At 40.5% G+C, this 26,195-nt stretch overlaps 1 protein-coding gene across 3 annotated transcripts in view; it reads right to left on the bottom strand.

Moving 5' to 3' along the window:
• Window positions 1-1,040: 1,040 nt before the first annotated feature.
• Window positions 1,041-26,195, bottom strand: part of DENND1B (DENN domain containing 1B) — a 505,088-nt gene continuing 479,933 nt past the window's right edge. For all 3 annotated transcript variants that reach the window (XM_029617745.1, XM_029617746.1, XM_029617747.1), the window contains 3 exons: window positions 10,527-10,597; window positions 9,005-9,221; window positions 1,041-7,871 (listed from right to left, as the gene is read on the bottom strand). In XM_029617745.1, coding sequence (XP_029473605.1) covers window positions 7,320-7,871; window positions 9,005-9,221; window positions 10,527-10,597 — 840 coding nt within the window. In that variant the 3' untranslated portion in view covers window positions 1,041-7,319. The remainder of the gene's footprint in view (window positions 7,872-9,004; window positions 9,222-10,526; window positions 10,598-26,195) is intronic.

Here is a 26,195-nt window from a genome sequence, read left to right as displayed (position 1 = left end):
TTAATAGCCATTTCCATCTTTGTGCACCTCCAGACCAGATGCGTTTCAATAGGGATTTTTTTTTTAAAGATTGTAATACCTTTTATTGAATCACCAAAAGATTTATTCAAAGATGACACTGTACATAAGCTGTTGAGACTTATGTTCCTTCTTTAGACAATCTCGAGTACATCATTTCTGGATAATGCTCATCCTTATTCAATTAAAGGTATAGCAGCCTGCAAGAAATCCCATTTTTACCAGATTCCTACAGCTACTAGTACTCTGCACTTTAAGAGGGCAATTTCCAAAGGCATTCTCATGGATAAAATAGTTTACCCACAGAAATGGCCTTTTACAAATTTGCCCGCCTGATATGCAGGTAAACACGTTTACTGCTTGTTTATACATAATTTAACTGGACTGAGCAGAGGCATTCCTGGGGGTGTGGGAAAGGGTTTGGGCTTATGAACAATAGTTTTTGATTTTCAAAGATGTGTGCAGATATTGTTCTGAAAATTTTTTGCACCTATAATAGTGGGAGTACTTGTGTGTGGATAAATTTGGTGGGACAATTTTCAAAGTGATCCTATGCATATATGTCTGCTTTGAAAGTTGGTGTAACTTATGCACATTTTTTCTACCTAATTTAGGGGGACTGTTATAAAATTATTCCATAAGAAGGTAATTTCAAAAGCCATTCACATGGGTATAGCAGTGCTTTATCCATGGAAATGGCTTGATTTGCAACTTCCCACCAATATATGGGCAAATTCAAGCAAGTATGAACTGCATGCATTTACCCAGATGGAGCAGAGTTTGGACTTACATACTAAGGGGTAGATTTTAAAAGGTGCACGCGCAAGGGGGTGCACAATTGTGCACCTTGTGCGCACCGAGCCCGCTCCGAGCCGCACTGCCTTCCCCCGTTCCCTACCCCCCCACCTTCCCTTCCTCCCCTACCTTTTTTGTCTTCTTTTTTTTGTTTCAAAACTTACTTCAGCCCTGGGGCTAAGATCCATGGCACAGCAGCAAATGGCCACTGTGCCTGGAGTCTCTGACCCCCTTCCCGCCCCTTTAGTAAAGCCCCGAGACTTACACGTGTCCTGGGGCTATAGGCCCGGTGCGCGGAACCTTTTGAAAATCTGGCCCATACTTTGCATTTCACTTAGGGGGTAATTTTGTATTACCGACACTCTTATGACTACATCTTTACAGAATAAAATGCCCTTTGTTTATGCTAATAGGTGATACTTACATAATGCTATGCTTTCTGGCATTTGGGACTCATAACTGTTTTTATTAAATGTAAATACAATCTAGAAACAATATATACAATTAAAGTTACATAGCTAAACAATTCTGAAAGACATCACATGCATGATAAATCAAAATTTGTATTCTTTTAACTAAAATCACTTAAGAAAATTTACAAATATTGCACCGAATCCTATGTATTTTTTCATAATACATATTGTACTATATATTCAGGCAGGTCCCTTATTCTCATTGACCTACAATAAAAAAAAAGTAACTTGGAACAGGCATTTCACTTTTGACAACACTTTTAATACTGATAATTTACTGGACTAAAAGTGAGAGAGCATGCACAGAAACAACAAGCAAAATATTGTTGCATAAACCTATTTATAGTTATGGTAGGGCACTTACTTCCGAATTAGTATGGCTATTCTTGAGGTCAACTCACCAAAGGCAGAGCCTCTGCACACAGGGCCAAATTTACCTTTTAAGCACCCCTAGGTGCAGGACCAGGGGAATGGGAAGAGCTGCTGGGGGTCTTCATCTGAGCATGCGCTGCGCTGAGAGAAGAATCTTCTCTACTGTCCCAGTGGCATTTTCTTACAAGCACCGCTCACACAGGGGCATGTTGGCAGCAGTTCTAGTTTACAGTACTCTGAATGCTGCCAGCCTGCAAGTCCCTACACCTTTAAGTGGCCAGGTCTGATGGGACTTTGGGAGAAAGTGCCGTCGGGACAGAGGAGGTAGCATCTCTTTCAGCCTGAAGCCCTTAGGCAGCTGCCTACTTCACTTAGAGGAAAATTCAGGACTGTCTGCACAGGCTATTTCATATATATGTAAACTTTGAATCTGCCCACTTGTTTGGAGCATTCAATGTTTATAGCATGTAGACATAAAGCAGCACAGGTCAATATTTTTGAGTGATCCAGGCCATGAAGATTTTTGCCAAAGGCACGCTGTGTAAAAAATATCCTTAATGAAGAGTCATTCAGGAACAGCACTGACTAAAATTTGTGATTTATAAAACACACTTTCATATTTTATTCCTATGAGCAAATACATTTCTAAATGTGGCCCAAAGTTATTATTTATTTTGCCACCTAATGTGTTCTTTCATAGAAAAGTAGAAATCATTTTGAAAACATAAAAATTATTCTGGATATAACCTGAAAACATATAAAATTATTCTAAGATTTTTTAAAAGGTATTTCAAAGGTTTTAGTCATGAAAGTGAGTTGGCAATTTCTACAAATGCACTCTGCCTTTATAATAAAGACTTGTGTTGTATGCAGTTTCTCAAATTTCAGCTGTATTTTTTTAAACGTGGGCTAGTCCTATGGTCTTTTTTTTAATTCTAAACAACTATATAAGAGAATGACATTAAAAACAATAATAGGGAAAGACAGGATTTATCAGTCTTAAATTTATATAACAGTGGTTCAGACAGACTTTCAAATATGTCTCTCACATCTATGGTCACCTCTCAAAATCCTGTCTTCCAACATCATAATTTGCATAGAGCACAAATATATTGAATCCTTTATTTTAGAAGAATCCGAATGGGACTGCTCAATTCAAGACTATACTTACAAAGGCTAATACTGAATGTCTACATTTCAAGCAGGCTAACAAGGTTTCTCATAGGGAATAAATGAGACCTTCCTTTCCTAGAGCACCAGCCTATTCTACTGAACAAATGTTACTGGAGCTTACCGGAGTGGTGAAATGGAGAGGTCAGTGGCTGAAGGATGGAGTGTTTCTTTCTTTTTTCCTCCTCCTGAGGAGTTACCCAAAAGGTGACGTGCAGGAGTTCAAGAATGGGGTGAGTCCAAGTGAAAAAAAAGTGCTCTAGAGGAATCCTTAATGTGCCCTGGGAAGAAGGTGGAGTGGAAACCGTCTGAAAAAGGGTCATAGGATTGATGAGTAAATCTATGTGAAATGGGAAGTTGCATATGGGCCCCTTTGGAATTGGTGTGGGTATATATAAAGGGGAACCCCCATTCCTCAAACAGTGTTGAAGGAGCATGAGAGTCCCATACAATTCTTGGTGGTGGTCTGATACCTAACAATGATGAGGAATTGTAATTCCAATATTAACACAATCCTGATTGTAGAATGCCTATGAACTTCTGATAATCACTATCATGTTTGCATCCATGTACATAGTTGAGGCACATTCATGTAAATAGGTGCTGGCTGGTTCCCAGATAATAAAGGAAAGTGTTTTGAAGTTGACTATGGTGTCTTCTGCATTTTTATTTGGCCAGCATTATTGGATGTTTGGGACCAGAGTTCATGGAGGGGAGTGAGGGGGATCCTCCCTGTCCAGTCAGGAAAGAGGAGTGTGTTTATTGTGGTACCCCGACTGTCACTACAAAGGTCCACTTCACCATCTGCATGATCAATTGCACAGCCCTCAAAGCAAATTTAGAAGGAATGACCCTCAAACAACAGGGAAACTCCATTCCATCATTTTATGTACATTGTCAGGGGGTTGCATCTGTTTAATAGGGTAGATAGAATTTTACCTAGAATAATCTGTTTATTATCACTGCCCACTATCACTCTTGGTATAAATTGAGAGATTAAAATAATTATGTTTTTAACAGTTGGGGAACCTACATTGCTTTTCTGACTGACTGCACTTTAATCCTATCCAATTTCTGCCCCATGTGGTTCATCAAATGATTGACAGATACCCTGAGCCAAACAACAGAGATACAGACTTGGTTTATGATCCATCTTCTCTGCTTTCCTCTTGACTTTCCCAGTACTGTGGTATCCAACCTCTGTCACTCAGAGAGTTCAATTTCAAGGACCCAGATTTGCAAACAGTCATCTTTTTAACCATAAATTTTAAGTATTAGCTCTGGTTCTGTGATGTTCTGAAATCCCCACAGTATAAAAGTCATATTAAGGGTTCTAAGTAATTATATGAGACCTCCCAAGTCACAGGTTGTATATCACTGACCAACTCTTTTTATTAATAAAGAAATGTTTTCCCTTTGCCCCTACAATATGAAAATTAACAGCAACGAAACAGTTCAAATGTGTGTCTGGTGAAACAGAGAAAACACAGAATAGAATAGGAGGGCGGATAAGGAAAAGAGAGACCATCCAGTCTCCCAATTTCATTCCTGGTGCAATTCAATCGACCACCGTTGATCTTTGACTTTCTTCTCACTTCCTCACCACTAGGGATCTTTTGTGCTTATCCCATGAGGTCTTGAATTCCATTACTGTTCTATCCCACCACCTCTACTGAGTGACACAGTAGTTGTCAGCCCATAAGTTTCCCCTGCCTACGCCATCACTACAGACCCTGCTCAGTTTCCAGCCATCTCTCCCTTCCTTGCCCTTATTACTGCCTTCTGTACCTGTCTCAAGAATGACTGAATTCAGGCACTGTTATGGTTGCTACTGTCTTTTTTGGTAAATGATTCCAGGCACTCAGTTTTCCCTCGTCCTCTATGTGACTCCCAACTTTCCAATTTCCTTGCCCTTATTACTGCCTTTTATCCTTGAGCATTTCCCCATGGAAAACCATACTTTTTTGTATTTTACTTAAAAATAATATGTGCATATATTGGACACAAGGAAACAGACACAAAGAGGGGTTGATTACAATTAGGTGGATCTTGCATATATACCGAGGATACTCTATTTACAGATCTAAGTAAATGCATCCTGGTGTAGCTGAGGTTATCATTATTGGCTGTGAGCGTGGCAGGAGAGCTTTTAATTAAACTGGACAGCCTAAAAGCCAAGTTTTGAAATTTATATAGGAAGATGAGGATTCATGGCAGTATGGTTCTTCCTATATATATATATATATATATATATATAATTTTTGCCTCAATCCTCTGGATAACATCCCAGTTACTTAAAAAAAAAGTGCTCTCTCCTAGCCCCCTCCCTTTTCTTTTCCCACCCCTACAAACTTGTTCCCTTACTGATATACACAGAATCATAGAAATGATAGCAGCAAAGGACCAAATGGTCCATCCAGTCTGCCCAGCAAGCTTATGGTAGTATCTGCCGCGCCGTGCAGGTTACCCCCCCATGCTCATCTCTTTCCCAAACCGTAAACGTCAGGGCCCTCGGTGTTACTGTCTGAATCTAATTCCCTGTAACTCCTCGCCGTTGAAGCAGTGGAACTACCGCTCACAAGTTTCAAACTTGTGTTCATTCAACCCATTTTTTTTTGCGTTTCCATTTTAGTGAAACCTGCTAGATATTTGAATGCTTCTGTCCTATCCCCTTTGCATTCTTTCCTTTAGCGAGTACACTGAGTTCCCTATGCTTTTATTTGTATGCTTTGTGTAAAAAGCATCATTTTGGAAGTCCTCTTTCAATAAAAGAATAAATAAAGGGTAGGCACCAAGATGGAGCAGGGAAATCTTTCAGAATTCAAACGTGTCTACTGTTTTGCTTATTGGGCTTTGTAATCAATCTGCTGACCAGATTTTTTTTTCCTGCTGAAACACAGCAGCTTACTTTTTTTGGGGGGAGAGGGGAAGGGGGCAGGAGAAGGGGGTAGAGTAGTGCATGTCAGGTTTTTAAACTCGGTGAAACCGATTCATGCTATGTGCACATCATATAACCAGCACATTTCTGCAGTAGTCAGTGGAAAAGGCTGAACTGGAATCAATACATGCTTACCCAAACAGTATGAATGGGGCTTAGTGAAGTATTACATTCATCAGTTAATTCAGATTATTTTTTACTACTACTCTTTGGTATTGACATATATAACAGTGGGCTCCACTTCACTTGAGCTATGCCTGTTACTGCTTATGAGTAGTAAGGATAAAAATGGTTTCTACATGCCCATTATTACATATATTGATTATAAATATACATGTATATTTACATATACTTTCACACAAACACATATATATACATATGTGCATGTGTGTTTTTTTGTTACTACAGTTGCAGTTTGTTTGCAAAAATAGCTAGAGACACCTATGCTGATCTTATGTAAATGAGTTCAGTTTAGCAAGAAAAATGTTTTATTGTATTGATCTATCAAGAAAAGCCCTATTCATTTTTATAGAAAGGAAATGTTGAATTACTATGTGAGGATTATCAACATTACAGCTGATGTTTAACTCTATCCTATAATTTTTTTATGTTTAAAGACAGCCTGCATAACTTATCAATGGACATCTTCCACAAAGGTATGCTCCATTCTCATGAACAACTTCTAAACAAAATAACATACATAAGTTATCAACACAATTATCCTGTTGTATGATAATCTTTCCTAAAATTCTTAAATGAAAGTGAAACCAGCGCTGGGATAATGGACAACATTTCTTTAAAGTGTCATAGTTGTAAACAGATGTTAATGCACCTCACATTACAATTCGGATTGCTATCTTCCTCAACTGAAGTCAAAGGTAATCTCTACCTTTCCCGTTTTTGGAAGATGCAGCCATGATACAGTACCTGCTAATTTTTTTACCAGCTACAAGACCTTCACAAGAGACTGTTACTCCTCCCCTTTTAATGCAGTACAGTACGTGCTGCAGGGTGATATGTAAACCTTTCCTATTAAATTACTTGCATGCATTGTGTTATGCTTGCTACTTGCTTAAGTTTAAGGCAACTGGTTTGTGACAAACATGTAAGTTTGCAACAAAACGCTCTTTGCATAGCCTTAGCTATCTGTTTAGCTTGTGCATCAATGAAATTAGTGGAGCATTTATAGGATTATCACTAATGGTGATACAATTTCCTCAATCAATCCAAAGAAACTAGATCATAACAACACACATATACCATCTATACATAGCCACACACAAATAATCTACCTAGTAGCTACTTTAAGAGTGCTTCAACATGATTTGCTTGATGTTTTGAACATAAACACAGTGAATAATCAGTGAGCTAGACATCAGTAGGAAGACACATATCTAGAAGGGTAAGAGAGTGGAAACACATTTATAGATGTCTTTTAAATGTTGGTGGGTCTGTGAGAGATTTTGTTTTTCCACATATCACACACCATCCTGAGTGGCTTCCATTATTCGTTTTAGGTAAATAATTTTCTTATATACCAGTTACCTTCTGTCTCATTTTCCACTACTGCTCCCAGTCACAGGATCCTCTGAAATGTTTAAACTATGATGAAATGCTGAGCTAATATGACATAAAGCTACCACTTCATTAAGAAGCCCTCCTTCCTGAGAGGATCCATGGAATTCTCTCTGCTTTTCCCAGGGAACTAGAACGGACGATGACTGCCGTCCAGGACTTGATGGAATCTGATCGTCTGAGGTATTCCTTAGTGTTTGACTCAGTTTTTCCCTTGCCTGGAAGCAGTCTGAACCCTGCTGGGCATATTCCATGGAATCCAGCTGTACCGTGGATACTGCTGCAGAAGTTGATTTGGCAATTTTTGGAAGGCCCAAATTATCTTCATGAAGCAGTTTATTAAGATTTGTTTCTTCCAGTGTGACGACAGGTTCAGTAAAGCCAACAGAAGAGAGACGTTTCCTGGGAGAAGGTGGGAGGTGTTTCCTGTGTAAGGCACTATCATCCTGCCCAAGATTCCATTCCAGTTCATCATTTCGTTCTCCACAGAGAAAAGCCAAGTTGTTCTCACTCGGTGCATTGGATTTGTTCTGGAATAAAGATCATATATGTTCATTCACAAAGAACATAAGTAGCGAAAAATTTCAAATCAAGCACTTCAGCTTAGTTTACTTTTTTCAAATTCTACAGTAAACCAATCAGTTAATATTCCCAGCATTTACTACCATTTCCCTAACACCCAATAAGTGCTGCCCAGTGAGGCCCTGACATGGCAGAAAAATCATGGAGTTGCACTATCTGCACAGGCATAGCATGTAACATGGCACCTGTCCATCAGGCCAGCCCGAAACACTTATTAGGCCATGCAGGAGGTGAGGGGATCAATGCTGCAACTATGTGACAGGTTGTGATTCTTCGGAGTTTTCCCTCCTCCTCTAGTAGATTGTATGGCTCCTTGCTGGTCCACACATAGTCCTGTGTTGTGGGGCTATGCCTCTACTGGCTGGACTGGGGAGGTGTGGGCATGGCAGTAAGATTGGGTAGGAAGTAAACGTGGTGGGGCCTAGATGCTGCCATATGGCTCTCAAGAGTACCCCGCTGACTACTAGAGTCATTGATTGAGGACTTTTCGGGCATGGCTGGGGTCTGGATGCTGTCAGGGCCTGCTTGGCCTCAGTGAGATGGCAGCTCAACCGACTCTGGTACGGTCATGTCCTGCAGCTGTGGGCTGGCAGCCTTGCTTGGAGCAGGGCAGGCTTCCCAGTGATGCCCTGACAAGGATAAACATCTTAAGGGACCATGACCTTGCTTGATAGAGGTGGGCTGTGGTTTTCAGATGAAAACATTCACTTGGACTGCCTTATTTGGCCCCTATTTAGGAGATTTAGGGGCGAGGGAATTTAGGATGGACTCAGGTACTTAAGCTAGATTCCTTTGTTAGGTCATCAATAAAGCTGTGGCCTTTACTATTTCACTTATGGGCGTTTATTGAATCTGCATTGTTGGTGATAATCATTTCCTGTTAAGGCTGAAGGAGAGGAGGCCAGATTAGTCATGGGTGTCAATATCAATATTTCCTTAATATGAATCCCCAGAATATTCTGGTTGTGCTATTCTAAGCAATACACTGCTTTTGCTGAGTAGTTTTACTAAAGTAGACTTCCTAATGTCCTTTCATTACAAAAGGGCATAAGCTGTTAATTCATAAAAAGAGAACACTAACCGTAGCCTTATAATCAATGTCTTCCACGGATCTAAAAAAATCCAGGCTCTTTGCTCCTGATAATTTCCCATGATCTGAACTGTGTATGCTCAAAGTATCCAGGATCTCTCCAAGCAGATCCATATCACCAGTGGGTTGAGAGGTCAGTCCTATTTCAGCAGATTCATCACTATCATATAAGTAACCAGAAGCTTCTTCACTGTCTTCAGAAGATAACCTGAACACAGAAAATACACCTTACTGAGCTAAAATGTATTAAAGATAATGAAATTTGAATCTTGAAACAGTAGATTATGAAACCATCCTCAATAGTAATAATTTATCATAATTTCAGAAAAGAACAAAGGAATTTAGTACAGAGAGGATTTGGTTTATGCTTGAGCACTTATCAACAAAGTCCAAATTTATAAGCAGTCGTGTTGCCTTGCTAACACTTTTCTAATGCTCTTCAAATAAGTTACCCCATCAAAGATAAAGCTGTGATATATACCAAGAGAATTTAGCTTCTATACCTTGGATTCAAATTCAGGGTCTTTTCAATTTTACAAGAAAATATCACATATGAAATTATTTAATTCTCTCCGCATTTATCAATTCCCTTTCTAATGTATAATGCGACTTTTGTTTCACTCTTACTGCCATAAAAAGAAAAAAGTGCCAGCCCATAGCCAATGGTACCAATACACTACTGGCATCATTCATGCTTTTTATTCAATTTTCATCAATTATAATTGATTTTATAGTATGTCACCCAGAACAGAACAGCAGGAGTATTTAATTTAAAACTGTCATCTTATCATTTCAATAGCACTTTCATTTAAATGTGGATTCAAACTTATAAAGCGCCGGAAAGAGCATAATGGCAGTGAGTATACAGGGCATTAAGAACATTAGGAATATGTATGGATTCATGCTTCAGGGGACGTGGGTGTTCTCTAAATGCATTTCACTTGAATGAAGCCAATATTTAAAAAAAAAAAAAGAATTACAGCAAAAGTTAGAAGGGTAAGTTATCAGGGATATCCAGTGGGATAAACTTCCAGGACGGCGTTCCATCCATGCATCCACCCTTTCCGTGAAGAAATATTTTCTGACAATTATTCCGGAGTCTTCCCTCTTGGAGTTTCAGATCGTGACCCCTAGTTGCTGGGCAGACTGGATGGACCGCATTGGTCTTTATCTGCCGTTTTTCACTACATTACTATGAATATCTACGAATAACGTTATGTGGACAAACCTGTTTGGATTACTTTGAAACCTAACCAGCTAGGTTTGAGTACTGTTGGTTAGTTTGCAAATTTATCCGGGAACAGCTTTCATAATGGTAGACTTAATGATTTTCAGGCTAACAAACTGAATGGGAACTTGAATGCTGGACAATGCTGTTGCATATGTAGCATTTTTTGATAGTTTGTTTCCAAGATTACTACTATGTATTGCAATAGATCATATTTTAAATAGATTGTTTCAATTCTATGTGCCAAAAATATCTGCTGGCAATACATAGCCACATTCCACTTACTTGCTTGCTCTGTCCATTTCATCATCATCAAACAATGCAAAATCATGGGTAACAGGTCTCTTAAGTCGCGTCTGCAATTAAAACAAAGAAAAAACCCCCCATTTTCAGTCTCATTTTCAGTTTCTAATCATTGACCAAATGTGAAAATAGTGAAATAAGACCATAATAATAATAATACAATGAAATAGGTAAATAAAAAGGTGAAGTTATCTAGTCATTTTTCCCCTTGCTTTTAGCTAGAGCAGTCTTTCAATGTTGCACTGAGGAACTATACATGCAAGTTTACTTCCAAAAACTAGAAATAGATACTCACTGTAACAGATTTCCGTGCCAAGTGGCTTGTTTATGGGGAAAATAAATGTTGCGGCTGTGAACAATCAGCTACGCACATATTACTGGAGACAACAGTTAGCTATATTTGGCTTACTCTTAATAGTACTCTGCAGAAATAATATGGTTTATAATGCCACTGAATGTTAAAATGAAGCCAGTAACAGAGAAGCTTGCAGAGCAGAAGGGCATTAACTTGTATCAATACAGGCATAATATATTCATTTCAGAATGCTATATCTAATTCACCATTATTACTACTGCCCAGGATGACCGGAGTGGAAAGATTACTTAAGAAAAATTTATACTATCAAGAACATTATTGCTGTGACTCAGGGTGAGTTTTACAGACAATGCGAGCACAAATATAACTTTCTGCACTATAAAAAAAAATCCACATTCTAAAACACTTCACAAATCTAAGAATTTGTTTCTCATTATCAAAGAAAACTGAAGCTATTCCAATATTCTGTAGAAAGAAATGTGCATTTTGTTAAGAAGTGTTTATGTTCACGACGCTAGACTTTTACTTTTGGAGACAGATACAAATCCAAACTCAGGTGAAACAAGACCGAGGACTGCAACTGAGTCGCTGGTGGACATTTGTTCACATCAGCTTGATGAATCAAATTAATTGACTTGTTTGCAAAGTCAATTTTATTGAGTAAGAGCATCATAAGCAAATTACAATTGGAATCAGTACAATTTGCTAAATGCATAAGTTAATCTTTAATACTAAAGAGCTCTTTCAATTATACTGTCAGTCCATATATTTTGCAACTGAAAAAAAATTTACAGGAAACATTACAAGGACACATACAAATAATATAATAGCACACTAACAATTTCCAGCACCACAGAACAACAGTAGATTCTGATGTGAAAGAGAAGTATTTTGCAATTCACAGCTCTAAAATCTAGCCATAGCTCCAAGTTTCCTGTGCAGTTCAGGGTAGAGTCTATGGTAAGAGTTAGAAAATTCTTATGCAGTGTTTCTGAAATTCTGCAGCACATGTGCATAAAGTTGCATCATTTTGAATATTAAATAAATAAATTTATCTTGAATAAAAATAAAATAATTTTCCAACTTGCTTGTGTTGTCTGTGTCTATTTGGTTCCTTTCTGGATTTTATGGGTGAGGAATCTCAGGCAGTGGTGCAGGAAAGTATCTCAATGGGAGTAGAAGAAGAGATCTCTGAGATAAGGGAGTGGAAAGAAGAAAAGGAGAGAGAACTAGAGATGAGGAGAGTTAGGGATTGGGAAGAGTGAAAGGAAGGAGGGTCAGAGATGGGGAGGAGGAAGAGGAGAAAGAGTGAGGGAGGTTTGGTGATGTGGGGAATGGGGAGGAGGATCTGGAGTCAAGGAAGAGAGGGATGGGGTTCGGAAATCTGGGGAGGAGACAGCAGGGATGAGTGAGGGAGGAGAGGAGGGAGGGAGTTCAGATCGGGTGATTATGGGATCTAGGGGAGGAAAGGTTCTGTGATTGAGGGAGCGGGAAGAAAGGAGGAAGGAAAGTCTGGGATCTGGATGCGGTGAAGGAAGTGTTCCTCCCTTGGTTTTTGTCCTGCTCACATCTCACTGTCTTCTTCCCCTCATTCCTCTTTTTTTCTCTTCCTCTCCAAATCCCTCTCTGCCACTCCCCAGAATTGATCTCCCTCTCCCCTTCCATTCCAATTTCCATCTTCTCAATTCGGGCCAGTGGAGCAGGAGAATGATGATGCCTTGGACCACATCCTCCTCCTCTTCTGCCCAGGATGCAACTTATGCATGATTCTGAGTGGGAGGTAGATGTACAGGTCTGAATCCTACTAGTTGTACTCTAATTGATAAATAATGCCTTAAGGCCTGCTTTTAAAAAGCATTTGCACGTGTAAATGCACTTTACTCTAGTAAGTGGGCTTTTGAAAATTGCTACAATTTATGCCATTGAAGTGTCAATAGAGTTTATCCATATAAGTGCACTTTATTCATATACATGGCTTTTGAAATTTGCTACGATAGTATGTTACATTTACGTGCACAACTCCTTTGAAAATTCACCTGTTAGAATGCACCCGACAATGAATTTCTAAGTAGTCTGCAAAGCCGTCATTCATCTTGAGTGACACTTTAAAATATTTTAACTCCATTATTTCAAGCACTTACTAATATTAAAAATGTCTTACTAATCTTTATTAATTTATTTTATATTATAGTTTATATATACACAAGAAGAATATGAAAAGCAAAGAACACATAGAAACATTAGATCCAATTGTTTGTATAATAAAACTAATATCAATGTATTCTTTTATGAATCCTCTTTCCAGAAAGGCAGAGAACATTATAACTACAATGAAATAGTATTAATAATAATAATCATCATCATCATCATAAGAACTTAAGATATGCAATGGGTGCAGTGCAGAACTAGGATAATTCATATTACAACCCAACATGCAAAAATATATATTAAAATTCTGGTGTCACCTCAGCATAACAAAAACCATCCACTGCCAAACACTATATGAAGTAACACAAACCCCTGAAAAAAAAAATACACCTAGAACCTTGCTATGCAATAGCAGAACTAACCCTCAGGACTTAACCTGCAGCAACCACATCTATGAAAATGCAAGAATACAAATATTACACTAGGCCCTAGAACACTAATACACCACTTACTGGGGTAACAGAACAAGCTGGACTGCTACAAATCCCTACTGAGAAATGTCACGCTAGCAGAAATATACTTCACCTCAATGATACATGCAACACAGACTGACTCTTACCTAAAAGAGAAATAAGGTTTGTATAAGTTCTTGGAGAAGAAGTCCATTACCTGCTATTAATCAAGTTGACTTAGGAAATAGCCACTGCTATTACTTGGCATCAGTAGCATGGGATCAACTTAGTTTTTGGGTATTTGCCAGGTACTTGTAGCCTGGATTGGCCACTGTTGGAAACAGGATGCTGGGCTGACCCAGTATGGCAATTTCTTATGTTCTTAGAAACAGAAACATGCAGATAAAATTGAAATAGAAAGCCAGAGAAATCAGACTGTGAACTCTGAAGAAAAAGCAAAATACAAAAATATAAGAAATGCACATGCCCAAAGAAGGCATATTCCAATCACTAAAAACTCAAAATATATAGATTTTTTATTTTTACATTTGATCTTTTTATTTATCTAATCGGTGGGTTCTGGTCTCTTTTTTCTTCTTTCCCTTTGTTGGTCTTTTACTAATTCCATTTTCAGGGTATCTTTTCTCTTTCTGTTTCTTCTCTCTTTTCCTGTCTTCTTCCCTTCGATACACACAGACTGCCACTCACACTCACTTATTCTCTCAGGGCCTCTTCAGCCACTGCCAGATCCCCTCTTTGGCTGCCATGGGATGGGATCCATGGTGACCATGCTGCATGCCTCGTCAGCCACCATGGATAGGGTCTGCGGTGGCCTTTTCCTTCTTTAGCTGCTGTGGTTCTGTCCGTAGGGGGTGGAAACCCCACGGGTGCGTTATCGCTGCGCCAGTGCGGTTCATTTCTTCTCCCCACAGAGGGTGAGAGCCCAATGGGCACGTCATCACCATCGTGACCATCATGGGTCCTTTTATCTTGGCATGTCTGCAACTGTGCACCTCATTTCTCAGCACTCTGCGTTACCACCCAGCCCACCCTACCCAAACCCAGCTCTTTTTTTTACCCCTCGGACACCTAGTGCCCAGTTGATATGGGTTATATTTCAAGTCCTCCCTGGGCTAGCTGTATCATCTCCAAAGTAGTTATTATGGAAGCTCTTGCTGTATTTCATTTAATAGCTGAGCAATTAACTATCAGAATAGAATATGGTGGCAGATAAGGACCGTAAACCTATCTAGTCTGCCCAATTATATTCCCAATGCAATGACATGTGCTCCAGTAGATCTTTGGCTTTCTCCTGACTTCACATTAATATAGAGAGTGATACCACTGTCCCAAAACAAATGCAAATTTGAAAAAGGAACAGGAAAAACCCAAACTAATTTTAAAAAACAGGAGTCTCAACATCCACTGTAAACTGAGGTATCAGCAAGTCAGATGGTATCGAGTATTTGTATCCCAAACCCAGTCTTCTCTACTATCCATCTCTGTTAAAAGACCTTCTCTTTTGTTTTTTACATTGCACTAAAAATTTCAATGAAAAAGTAGCATCCACAACAAATAATAATAACAAAGACATTCCCATCAGCTGACATTTCATTAACTACTGCTTCAGGGGGATTAGTGAAACAGAACACTTATCTGGATATATGTGTGCGCTCCCTCAGACAGTGCCCTTAGCCTCCATTTTGGATGCACCTTTGTGAGACTATGGACACAGCACGCATATCCAGTTAAGTGTTGTCTTTCACTATCCTCCCTGAAGCAGTAGGTAACAAAACGTCGGCTGACAAGAATGTGTCTCACTTGTATTATTCATTGTGGATAGTACTTTTCATTGAGATTTTTAGTGCAATATCAAAATACTAATTGGCACAGCTTTTTCTTTCAGCTCTCTTAACTCACAAAACACTATTCATGTGAAGCTAGAACACCATCATCCAAATGCAACTCTCTCTGGAAACTTATAACTAATATTCATTGTAAAAACATAACTACAAAGTCGTTTAGCTATTCTTACCAGTTCGACAGACAAATTGCAATTCCCCATATCATTCATAGTGGGGCAGATTTTAAAAGCCCTGCGCGCAGGGGACTTGCGCACCTATGTTGCATAGGGTGCCGGCGCGCGCAAAGCCCCGGGACGCGAGTAAGTCCCGGGACTTTGCTTGGGGGGACATGTGGTGGCGTTCCAGTGGAGGGGACGTGGTGCCCCCCCGGGGGCATACCGGGGGGTATGGCCGAGGCCTCCAAACCAGCCTTCGGACCTGGGGAATGGCGTAACTTTCTTAACAAAGGTGGGGGGGGGGGGGGATTTAGTTAGGGCTGGGGGGTGGGTTAGGTAGGGGAAGGGAGGGGAAGGTGGGGGGGGGGGCTGGAAAAATGTTCCCTCCGAGGCCGCTCCGATTTCGGAGCGGCCTCGGAGGGAACGGAGGCAGGCTGCTCGACTTGGTGCACGCAATTTGCACAATTGTGCACCCCCTGCGCGTGCCGACCCTGGATTTTATAACATGTGCATGGCAGCGCGCGCACATGTTATAAAATCGGGCATAGATTTGTTCGCGCCGGGTTGCGCGAACATATCTACGCCCACGCATAACTTTAAAAATCTACCCCGGTGTGTTTTCCTTCTGTTTTCTTAACATAATTTATCCCATGATTTTCTCTCTACATCACTGATTTGTTGTTTAAGTAATACATCAATGAGACAAAACTTGCTGCTTCATTCATTTTATATAGTCATGTCCACCACTTATTTTCAGTTTTACAATGTAAAAGAATAACAAAGACACTAGCTCAAAATTGTTTTCTCATAATGATACCAGTCCAAAAGAGAAAAGAGGAAAAAAAGTTCATTCATTCATTCATTCATTCAACTTCATCTTTTTACCTGAAGAATGGAGGCTGGCCAATGTAAAAAGGGCTCCAGGGGTGATCTGGGAAATTATAGACCAGTGAGCCTAACGTCAGTGCCAGGAAAAATACTGGAGACTATTCTAAAGATCAAAATCACAGAGCATATCTAAGAAAATAAAAAGTCATGGGATAGGAGGCGATGTCCTTTTGAGGATTACAAACTGGATAAAAGACAGAAAACAGAGATTAGGATTAAATGATCAATTTTCTCAGTGGAAAAGGGTAAACAGTGGAGTGCCTCAGGGATCTGTACTTGGACTGGAGCTTTTCAATATATATATAAATGATCTGGAAAGGAATACGATGAGTGAGGTTATCAAATTTGCAGATGATACAAAATTATTCAGATTAGTTAAATCACAAGTGGATTGTGATACATTACCGGAGGACCTTGCAAGACTGGAAGATTGGGCATCCAAATGGCAGATGAAATTTAATGTGGACAAGTGCAAGGTGTTGCATATAGGGAAAAATAACCCTGGCTGTAGTTACACGATGTTAGGTTCCATATTAGGAGCTACCTCCCAGGACAAAGATCTAGGCATCATAGTGGATAATACTTTAAAATTGTCAGCTCAGTGTGCTGCAGCAGTCAAAAAAGCAAACAGAATGTTAGGAATTATTAGGAAGGGAATGGTTAATAAAACGGAAAATGTCATAATGCCTTTATATCGCTCCATGGTGAGACCGCACCTGGAATAGTGTGTACAATTCTGGTCGCCACATCTCAAAAAAGATATAGTTGCACTGGAAAAGGTACAGAGAAGGGCAACCAAAATGATAAAGGGGATGGAATAGCTCCCCTATGAGGATAGGCTGAAGAGGTTAGGGCTGTTCAGCTTGGAGAAGAGAAGGCTGAGGGGGGATATGATAGAAGTCTTTAAGATCATGAGAGGTCTTGAACGGGTAGATGTGAAACGGTTATTTACACTTTTGAATAATAGAAGAACTAGGGGGCATTCCATGAAGTTAGCAATTAGCACATTTAAGACTAATCGGAGAAAATTCTTTTTCACTCAACGCACAATAAAGCTCTGGAATTTGTTGCCAGAGGATGTGGTTAGTGCAGTTAGTGTAGCTGGGTTCAAAAAAGGTTTGGATAAGTTATTGGAGGAGAAGTCCATTAACGGCTATTAATCAAGTTTACCTAGGGAATAGCCACTGCTATTAATTGCATCAGTGGCATGGGATCTTCTTAGTGTTTGGGTAATTGCCAGGTTCTTGTGGCCTGGTTTGGCCTCTGTTGGAAACAGGTTGCTGGGCTTGATGGACCCTTGGTCTGACCCAGCATGGCAATTTCTTATGTTTTTATATTCTTAATATCTTTGTGAGTGACATAGCAAAAGCGTTAGAAGGAAAGGTTTGCCTTTTTTGGATCTGTAACAGAGTGTGGACGCCTGAAGGAGTCCAGAGAATTAAAAGTGATCTAAGAAAGCTTGAGGAATAGTCAAAGGTTTGGCTGCTGAGATTCAATGTCAAGAATTGCAGGGTCACGCATCTGGGGTATAGAAATCCAAAGGAGCTCTATATGATGGGGGCAAGATACCGATGTGCACGGAGTGGGAAGGAGACATTATCATCCTAATTTCTAATGAGTGAAAGCAACAAAGCAATGTGACAAGGTGGTGGCTAAATCCAGAAGGTATGCTGGGCTACACTGAGAGAGGCATAAGCAGCAGGAAAAAGAAGGTGATAATTCCCCTATACAATCATTGGTGAGACTTCATCTGGAGATTGTGTTCAGTTTTGGAAACTGTATCTTAAGGAGTAAAGACAGGATCAAAGTAATCCAAAGAAAGGCAACTAAAACAGGTCTGCATCAAAAGCCGTATGAAATAAGACTGAAGGACCCAAATATGTATGCTCTGGAAGAGAGAAGGGACCAGGTGTGTGTGTGTGTGTTTATGTGTGTGATACAGACTTTTAAATACTTGAAGCTATGAATGATGCACAGAAATCAAGCCTTTTCCAATGGAAAGAAAGCTGTAGAACTAGGGGCCACAATAGAGCCTTCCCAGAACACTCCTAAATCTCACCTCATCTACTCAAAGAATGTATCCACTCCGGCTCTGTAAATAATTAATTATGATGTTAACTTACTTTTGTCTTTCTCTCTCTTCTTCTAGTTCCATTACCTTTGTTCAATGTAACTTCATTTCCTATGCACTAGTTCAGTTTTATTGTTACCCTACACTCCTTGTTCAAATGTAAACCGGCATGATGTGATCCTATCATGAATGCCGGTATATAAAAAAACTAACTAACTAACTAAATAAATAGAAAGCTCTGGGAGGTGGGGGGTAGACCCAGGAAACCCCCCCCAGGAACTATTTCTTCACAAAAAGAGTGGGGCTGCATGGAATGCCCTCCGGAAGAGTTACTGTGTTGTTAACGCAGCCTGGTAGACGAACCCATTAGGTCCACACCAACAGCAGGTGGACTCACTCTTACAAGGACTGGGACGTGAGCTTCACCTTAACCAGCCCTGTTCCGCACAGGTTGAGCCCTTGGGTTCCAGGGGCTGGTAGGGCTTAGGCGAAAGTCCTGTAAGGAGCAGTCAGATGCAGTTGAGTATCGAGGTGATGTCAGGGTGGGTGGGTAGCCAGCGAGCGGTGTCTGGGTTCAGGCCAAGGTCAGGGTGGGCGGAAATCAGGTGGTGTCGAGGTCCAGGCAAAGGTTGGGGGCAGTGAGAAAAAAGGCAGAGTCAAGGTCCAGAAACGTAGTCAGAATCCAAGGCTAGGTTCAGAACTAGAAGTCAGGCAGAGACGGACAGACAAGGCACTGGGGACCAGGCCAGGGCAAGGCACAAGAGGCAAGGCAAAGAGACAAAAGGCAAGGCTAAGAAACAAGGCAAGCACAGAGATAACGATAGCAATACACACTGCAAGAGCAGGAGGACCTGTTGCTGAGGCACGAAAGAACGGGGCGGCTGGGTTTAAATAGCCAGCAGCCTGTGAAGTCATCATATTAACATAGTAATGACAGCAGAAAAGGACAACAGCCCATCCAGTATGCCCAGTAAGCTTCTTATGGTAGTATCTGCTGCTCTGTGCAGGATACCCCTATGTTTCTCTCAAGGGTAGAAACTATTACTCCATGCAGTTACCCCCAAGCCTTATGATAAGAGTAGTAATATTTACAATCAATATCAAGCAAATGTCAAATCCATAAATTATTGGATGAGGAGCCTTCTTGATATTTCAGACAATGCTGCTTGATGTTCTTTGCTTTGGGACTTGGCCATAGAGGTTGTCCTGTGCTTTTTCCCTTATGTCTGCGTGTCAGTACCTCAGGTCGTAAAAGTCAGGGCCCATGTTGGTTGTTGTCTGCATCCAGTTCCCCTTTCCTCTCCCAACCCTGCCGTCAAAGCTGGGAGTGATGTTGCAGTTGCGTCAAAATCATCAAAGCTATTGCTTGAGGGTAGTAATCCCCATGCCTTCTCTTAAGGGTAGTAACTGCCGCTCCATGCAGGTTACTCCATGCACCCTCTTCATTTCTGTCCTCTAGCCTTTAGGGATCCAGAGTGTTTATCTCATGCCACTTTGAATTAATTGACTGTTTTCTTCTTCACCACCTCCTCCGAAGGGCATTCCAAGCATCTACCACCCTCTCCATGAAGAAATATTTTCTGACATTGGTTCTGAGTAATCTTTGGAGTTTCATTTCATGACTCCTTGTACTATTGTTTGCTTTCCGATGGAAAAGGTTTGAAGTTTGTGCATCATTAAAACCTTTCAGGAATCTGAAGGTCTGTATCATATTTTCCCTGCACCTCCTCTCTTTCAGGGTATACATATTTAGATCCTTCAGCCTCTCCTCTTAAGTCTTCTGATGGAGACCCCACACAATTTTGCTCAGCCTTCTCTGAATCACCTCCATCCTGCCTCTATCCTTTTTGAGATATGGTCTCCAAAACTGAACACAGTACTCCAGGTGAGGACTCACTAAAGACCTGTATATGGGCATTATCACCTCCTTTTTCCTGCTGGTTATTCCTCTCTCTATGCAGCCCAGCATTCTTCAGGCTTTAGTTATTGCCTTGTCACATTGCTTGGCCATCTTCAGATCACCAGATACTATTACTCCAAGATCCCTCTCCAGGTCCGTGCACATTAGTCTTTCACTCTCCATCACATAGAACTCTTTTAGATTACCGTACCCCAGATGAATGACTCTGCACTTCTTGGCATTGAATCCCAGCTGCTAAATCCTCGACCACCAAGTTTTCTTAAATCACTTTTCATTCTTTCTACTCCTTCAGGTGTGTCCACTCTGTTGCAGATCTTTGCAAATAGCAAACTTTACCTTCTATCCCTTTCGCAATGTCACTCAAAAAGATATTGAACAGAACCAGACCCAAAACCGATCCCTGTGGCACTCTGCTTAACATTGTTCTCTCTTCAGAGTAGGTTCCATTTACCATTACACGTTGTCTCCTATCATTCAACCAGTTTGTAATCCATGCCAGCACCTTAGCGCTCACGCCCAAGCTTCTCATTTTGTTCATAGCCTCCTATGCATTAGTGTATCAAAAGCTTTGCTGAAATCCAAGTAGATCACATTGAGCTCTCTTCCCTGATCCAATTCTCTAGTTGCCCAATCAAAACAAATCAATCAGATTTGTCTGACAGGACCTTCCCTTGATGAATCCATGCTGCCTTGGATCCACCAAGGTACCTGATTGTAGATAGCTCATTATCCTTTCCTTCATCAAAGTTCCCATTAATTTTCTTACCACCAAGATGAGGCTAATCGATCTGCAGTTTACATCCTCCTCTCTACCACCACTCTTCTGAAGAGGGACTACTACTGCACTTCTCCAATCTTGTGGCACCACTCCAGTTTCCAGGGATCTATAGAACAGGTCTTTCAGGAGACCCAACAGCACATCTCTCTCAGTATCCTGGGATGTACCTTATCTGGCCCCATGGCCTAGTCCAATTTCTGTTTACTTAGCTTATCCCATATATTCTCTTCTGTAAATGGAGTTTCATCTACCCTCCTCCCCATCTAAGGTCTTGCCAACCAGTAACGTCCTTCTCCAGGGTCTTCTTTAGTGAAAATCAAACTGAAGTATTTGTTTAATGTTTCTGCCATTTTTTCATCTCTCTCCACACTTTGATCCTCATCACCTTTCAGTTTCTCTATACTACTTCGGGCCTTCCTTCTTTCTCTGATATATATCTGAAAAATGTTTTGTCACCTCGCTTTGTCTTTTTGGCAATCCTTTCTTCCACTTGATCATTCACTTTACTGATTTCTTTCTTCGTCTCCCTCAGCTTTACCAGATATTCTTCCTCTTTTTGGGATCCTTTACATTTCTTGAATGCTGTTTTTTGCCTTTATTTTGTCAGTCACCTTCTTTGAGAACCAGATCTATTTCTTTTTCTTCTTACTTTTGTTTACTTTTCTAACATATCGATTTGCTGCCTTTATAATAGCTCCTTTTAATTTGGCCCACTGATGTTCTACCTCACCTGTTTTCTCTCAGTCTTCCAGTTCTTCTTCCAGGTACGTCCCTATTTTGACAATGTCCGTATTTGTGAAAATCAAAACTCAGGTCTTCATGTGACTTCTCTGTATCCTGTTTGCAATATCAAATCATAGTGTCAGATGATCACTGGTGCTCAGGTGGGCACCTACCTGGACATTAGAGACATTATCCCCATTAGTGAGCATAAGGTTGAGTAACACACCCTCCCTCACGGGTTCCATTACCATTTGTTTGAGCAGATCCCCTTGAAGGAACAACCACTATCTTTCTATTTATTGTAGATTCTATAGAAGGGATACACCAATCCACATCTGACAGATTAAAATCTCCAAAGAGCAACATGTATCCCTTCTTTGCCACATTTTGGATGTCTTCAATCAGATTTCTGTCCATATCTTCTGTTTGAGAAGATGTCCTGTAAATCACTCCTATAAAAATGGAAGCACCATCTTTTTTTTTTTTTTTTTAGAATGGTCCATAATGGTTCTTCTCTACCCCACATCTCTTGCAATTCAGTTGTTTGGATATTGTTTTTGACAAAAAGAGCATTTCTGTCCTCTCTGTTCTTCTTAAACAAGTTATAGCCTGGGATTGCCTTATTCAAATCAAACTATGTCTCCATAACAACAACAATGTCCAAGTCTGCCTCCACAGTTAGGGCCTGCAGATCTGGAACTTTATTGCTCAGACTATGAACATTTGTGGTCAAGGCTTTCCAGCTGCTATTTCTAGTCTGCTTTTCTGAATGGATTGATTTTGTTACTCTCTTCCCACTTCCTGTATTTCTTGGGGGTGACCTGTCAATGTCACTGGCCATCCTCCTGCCAGCCCTGCTCTCTAGTTTAAATGCCTGATAATATATGATCTGAATTTCTCACTTAGTTTCCCCTTTCCTGCCACAGACAAATGTAGGCCATTCCTACCATTTTACTGGCTCCATACATGACCCAGCATCCAATTACCCAAAACCAGGACTAGATTTTGAGCCAGGAATTGAAATTATCTATATGGCATAGCCTTTCCTTTCCTTTCCATGAACTGGTAATACTTCCGAAAAGGCAATAGCTTTTGCAAAGTGTCTAATCTTCTTCCCTAGATTTTAGATAACATTCTGTACTTTATGGATACTATTTCTAGTGAGGTAACTTTAGGTAGGTTATCTGTCTAATAACAAACACTGAAAAAAACATAGATACAAGTCTGCAATTTCACTCATGGGTTCCAAATGCTAAAAGAGTAGCCTCATAAAACCACTAAGAGCTCGGTGTTGTTAGGGCTGGCCCTGTGGGAATGCGTTGCTCTGCAATGTGGAGGTTCTGGATTCAATTTCTGGGTCACATCTTCCACTTCTCAGCCAGCCAGAGCTGAGGTTGCTGAAGGGGATCAAAACAAGAACTACTGAGCCCAACATATTGTCTCTGACAGTGGCTAATCCAGACCACAAGTACCCTACAGTTCTCAAAACGTAGATTTCTTGTTACTAACTCCAATAGATGGCAATAGCTTTCTCTAGTCTACCTGGCTAAAAATAATAATTGTTTTAAAGACTTTCCCTCCAAGAACTTGTCCATGCCTCTGGCAACAGATTCCACAGTTTGATTGTGCACCAAGTTGAAATATACTTTCTACAAATTATTTAAAATCTGCTGGTTGTTAGTTTTATAGTGTGGCTCCTTGTTTTATTATTTGAATGAGTAAATAATTGCTCTTTATTTAAGCTTTCCACCTCAAGTCACCTATAATTTTATAAACTTCTATCATAGGAGTAGTCAACTCTGGTCCTGGAGTGCCACAGACAGGATATCCACAATGAATATGCATGAGGTATATCTCTGCATGCACTGCTTCCATTGCATGTAAATAGTTCTCTTGCATATTCGATGTCCTGAAAACCAAGCCTGTTTGTGGTACTCCATGACTGGAGTTGCCTATCCATGTTCTATCATATCCCCTTCTCAGAGGTCTCTTTTCCAAGCTGAACACCCTAACCTGTGTAGCCTCTCATTATAGGGGAGCCATTCCATCTCCTTTTATTTATTTATTTAAGGCTTTTATATACCGACTTTCTTGATACAGATCAAATCAACTCGGTTTACATCGAACTAAGCGGTTAACCGTAACCAACAAGAGACATAGATTGATGAAACAAAAGTTACATCTCCTTTATCATATATGTTGCCCTCCTCTGCACCTTTTCTAGTTCTGCTATGTCAGTTTTGAAATGAGATGATCAGAACTGCACACAATAGTCAAAATGCAGTCACACCATGGATCAATATGAAAGCGATATGATATTTTCTGTTTTATTCTCCGTTCCTTTTCAGATCATTCTTAACAATGATTGTTTTTTTTTATTTTTTACTGTCAACGCACACTGAGCTGAAGATTTCAATGTATTTCCCATAAGGTTTCCAAGTTCCTTTTCCTGAGCAGTGGCTCCCAATATGGATCCCAGCACTGAGTACCTATTGTTGGGATTACTTTTCTATAAGTGCATCATTTTATACTTTTCCATATTAAATTTCATCTGCCATTCAGATGCCCAGTCTCCTAGTCCTGCAAAGTCCTTCTGCAGTTCCTCACAATCTGCTGCCGTTTTAACAACTTTGAATAATTTTGTATCATCTGCAAATTTGATCACCTCACTCACTGCACCTTTTTCCAGATTATTTATAAATATTCCAAACAGCACAAGTCCCGGTACAGATCTCTGTGGTGCTCCATTAATGACCTTTCACCATTTGGAAAACTGACCTTTTAGTTCTACCCTCCGTTTCCTGTCTTTCAGCCAGTTACCAGATCGCTGTCCCTGGGGTGGTAAGCAATCTCAGTCATTCTGCAATGGCAACACCCTGGTACCTGGACTTTAGGGATATGATTGCAAGGTTCCAGAAGGAGCTCTGTTGCATGGACCCTGGCCAAGGATTGTTGCTGTCATGACTGGGCTAAATTAATTGGGAGGGGATATAAAATATGGGGGGAAAATTCAAGTAGTTGCAAATAAAGGTTCATGGCACTGCACTCTGAAAGAGGTTGGTTCCAACTGAGCTAGAAGCCCAAAAGGAGCAGTAGGAAATTGCTGGGCAGAAAAGAGAAAAAAATGTGTGTGCAATTCTTACTCAAGGTATTCCTTTTAGTTCTGATTTCTATACATATAGGGCCGGATTTTTAAACCTGCGCACATAAATGTACACCCAATTTTATAACATGCGTGCGCAGCCGCGTGCATGTTATCAAATCTGGGGCCGGCGCGCACAAGAGGGCGCACACCAGTGCACCTTGTGCTAACCGAGCCCTAGGGGAGCCCCGATGGCTTTCCCTGTTCCCTCTGAGGGAAGGTGGGGGGGGGGGGGGGGGGGTGTCTCGGAGGGAATTTTCCTTCGGGCCCCCCCACCTTCCCCTACCTGTCCTGCCCCCCAGCCAGATAAAAAAAAATACCCCCGTACCTTTATCCTAGAAGTTACGCCTGCCGAGTGTCGGCGCACGATCCCTAGGCCGAGCAGCCGTAAAGAGGCCTCTGGCCCTGCCCCGCCCACGGACCACCCATTTTTTCAAACCCTGGGACTTACACGTGTCCCGGGGCTTTACACGCGCCACCAGGCCTTTTGAAAATAGGCCCGGCATGCATAGGCTTTTAAAATCTGCCCCATAACTTTTGGGTAACTGAGAATTCATTCCATAATGTATTTCCAAAGGGCTATGGTATTTTCTTATTATGAGGTAAGGACAGCTGCCTTAACAGTTTGTGACAATACGGTATAAATTTACTGAGCATGGTTAACTGTAAGCTTACTAGGAAAGGGAGAGAGGTGAAAAAAAGAGCCCAGAGGACAGGGACCATCTTGTGTCTTTTTAAAGAAATGGCAGCCCTGCTGCAGATTTATATGTGAGCAGATCCTGACCCCCATGCTAACATAATAAATGATCTTTATTACTAATTAATTGCTATTTTATAACTCCATCCAGCCTGGATTTTCATCCTGACTCAGGGAAGTACAGCTTTTTTTTAATATAATATATTACAAATGGGATTGGACTCATGAATGTAAATGTTTAGTCACGACTACGAGTGCTGTCGGGATTTTCATCTTGATTATGAAGAGTACAAAGCACAAAGTTTTTCAGAACAAAGTTTTTTGGTTTTTTTTTTAAGAAGGCGTTGGATTTACAATCTCAGTAATAATTGTTCAGGCATGATTGTGGTGAAGATATAAACCATTATAGGACAAGGATTAAAAATGGTGTAGTTTTTCTGTTAATATCATTACAGAGTTTTTCCACGTATGATGTCCCTTCACAAATATACAAGA

Source organism: Rhinatrema bivittatum, chromosome 10 (assembly GCF_901001135.1).
Source record: "Rhinatrema bivittatum chromosome 10, aRhiBiv1.1, whole genome shotgun sequence".
NCBI classification, from domain to species: Eukaryota; Metazoa; Chordata; class Amphibia; order Gymnophiona; family Rhinatrematidae; genus Rhinatrema; species Rhinatrema bivittatum.
Note: the sequence above shows the minus strand (reverse complement) of the source record. Positions and strands in the feature narration are given on the sequence as shown.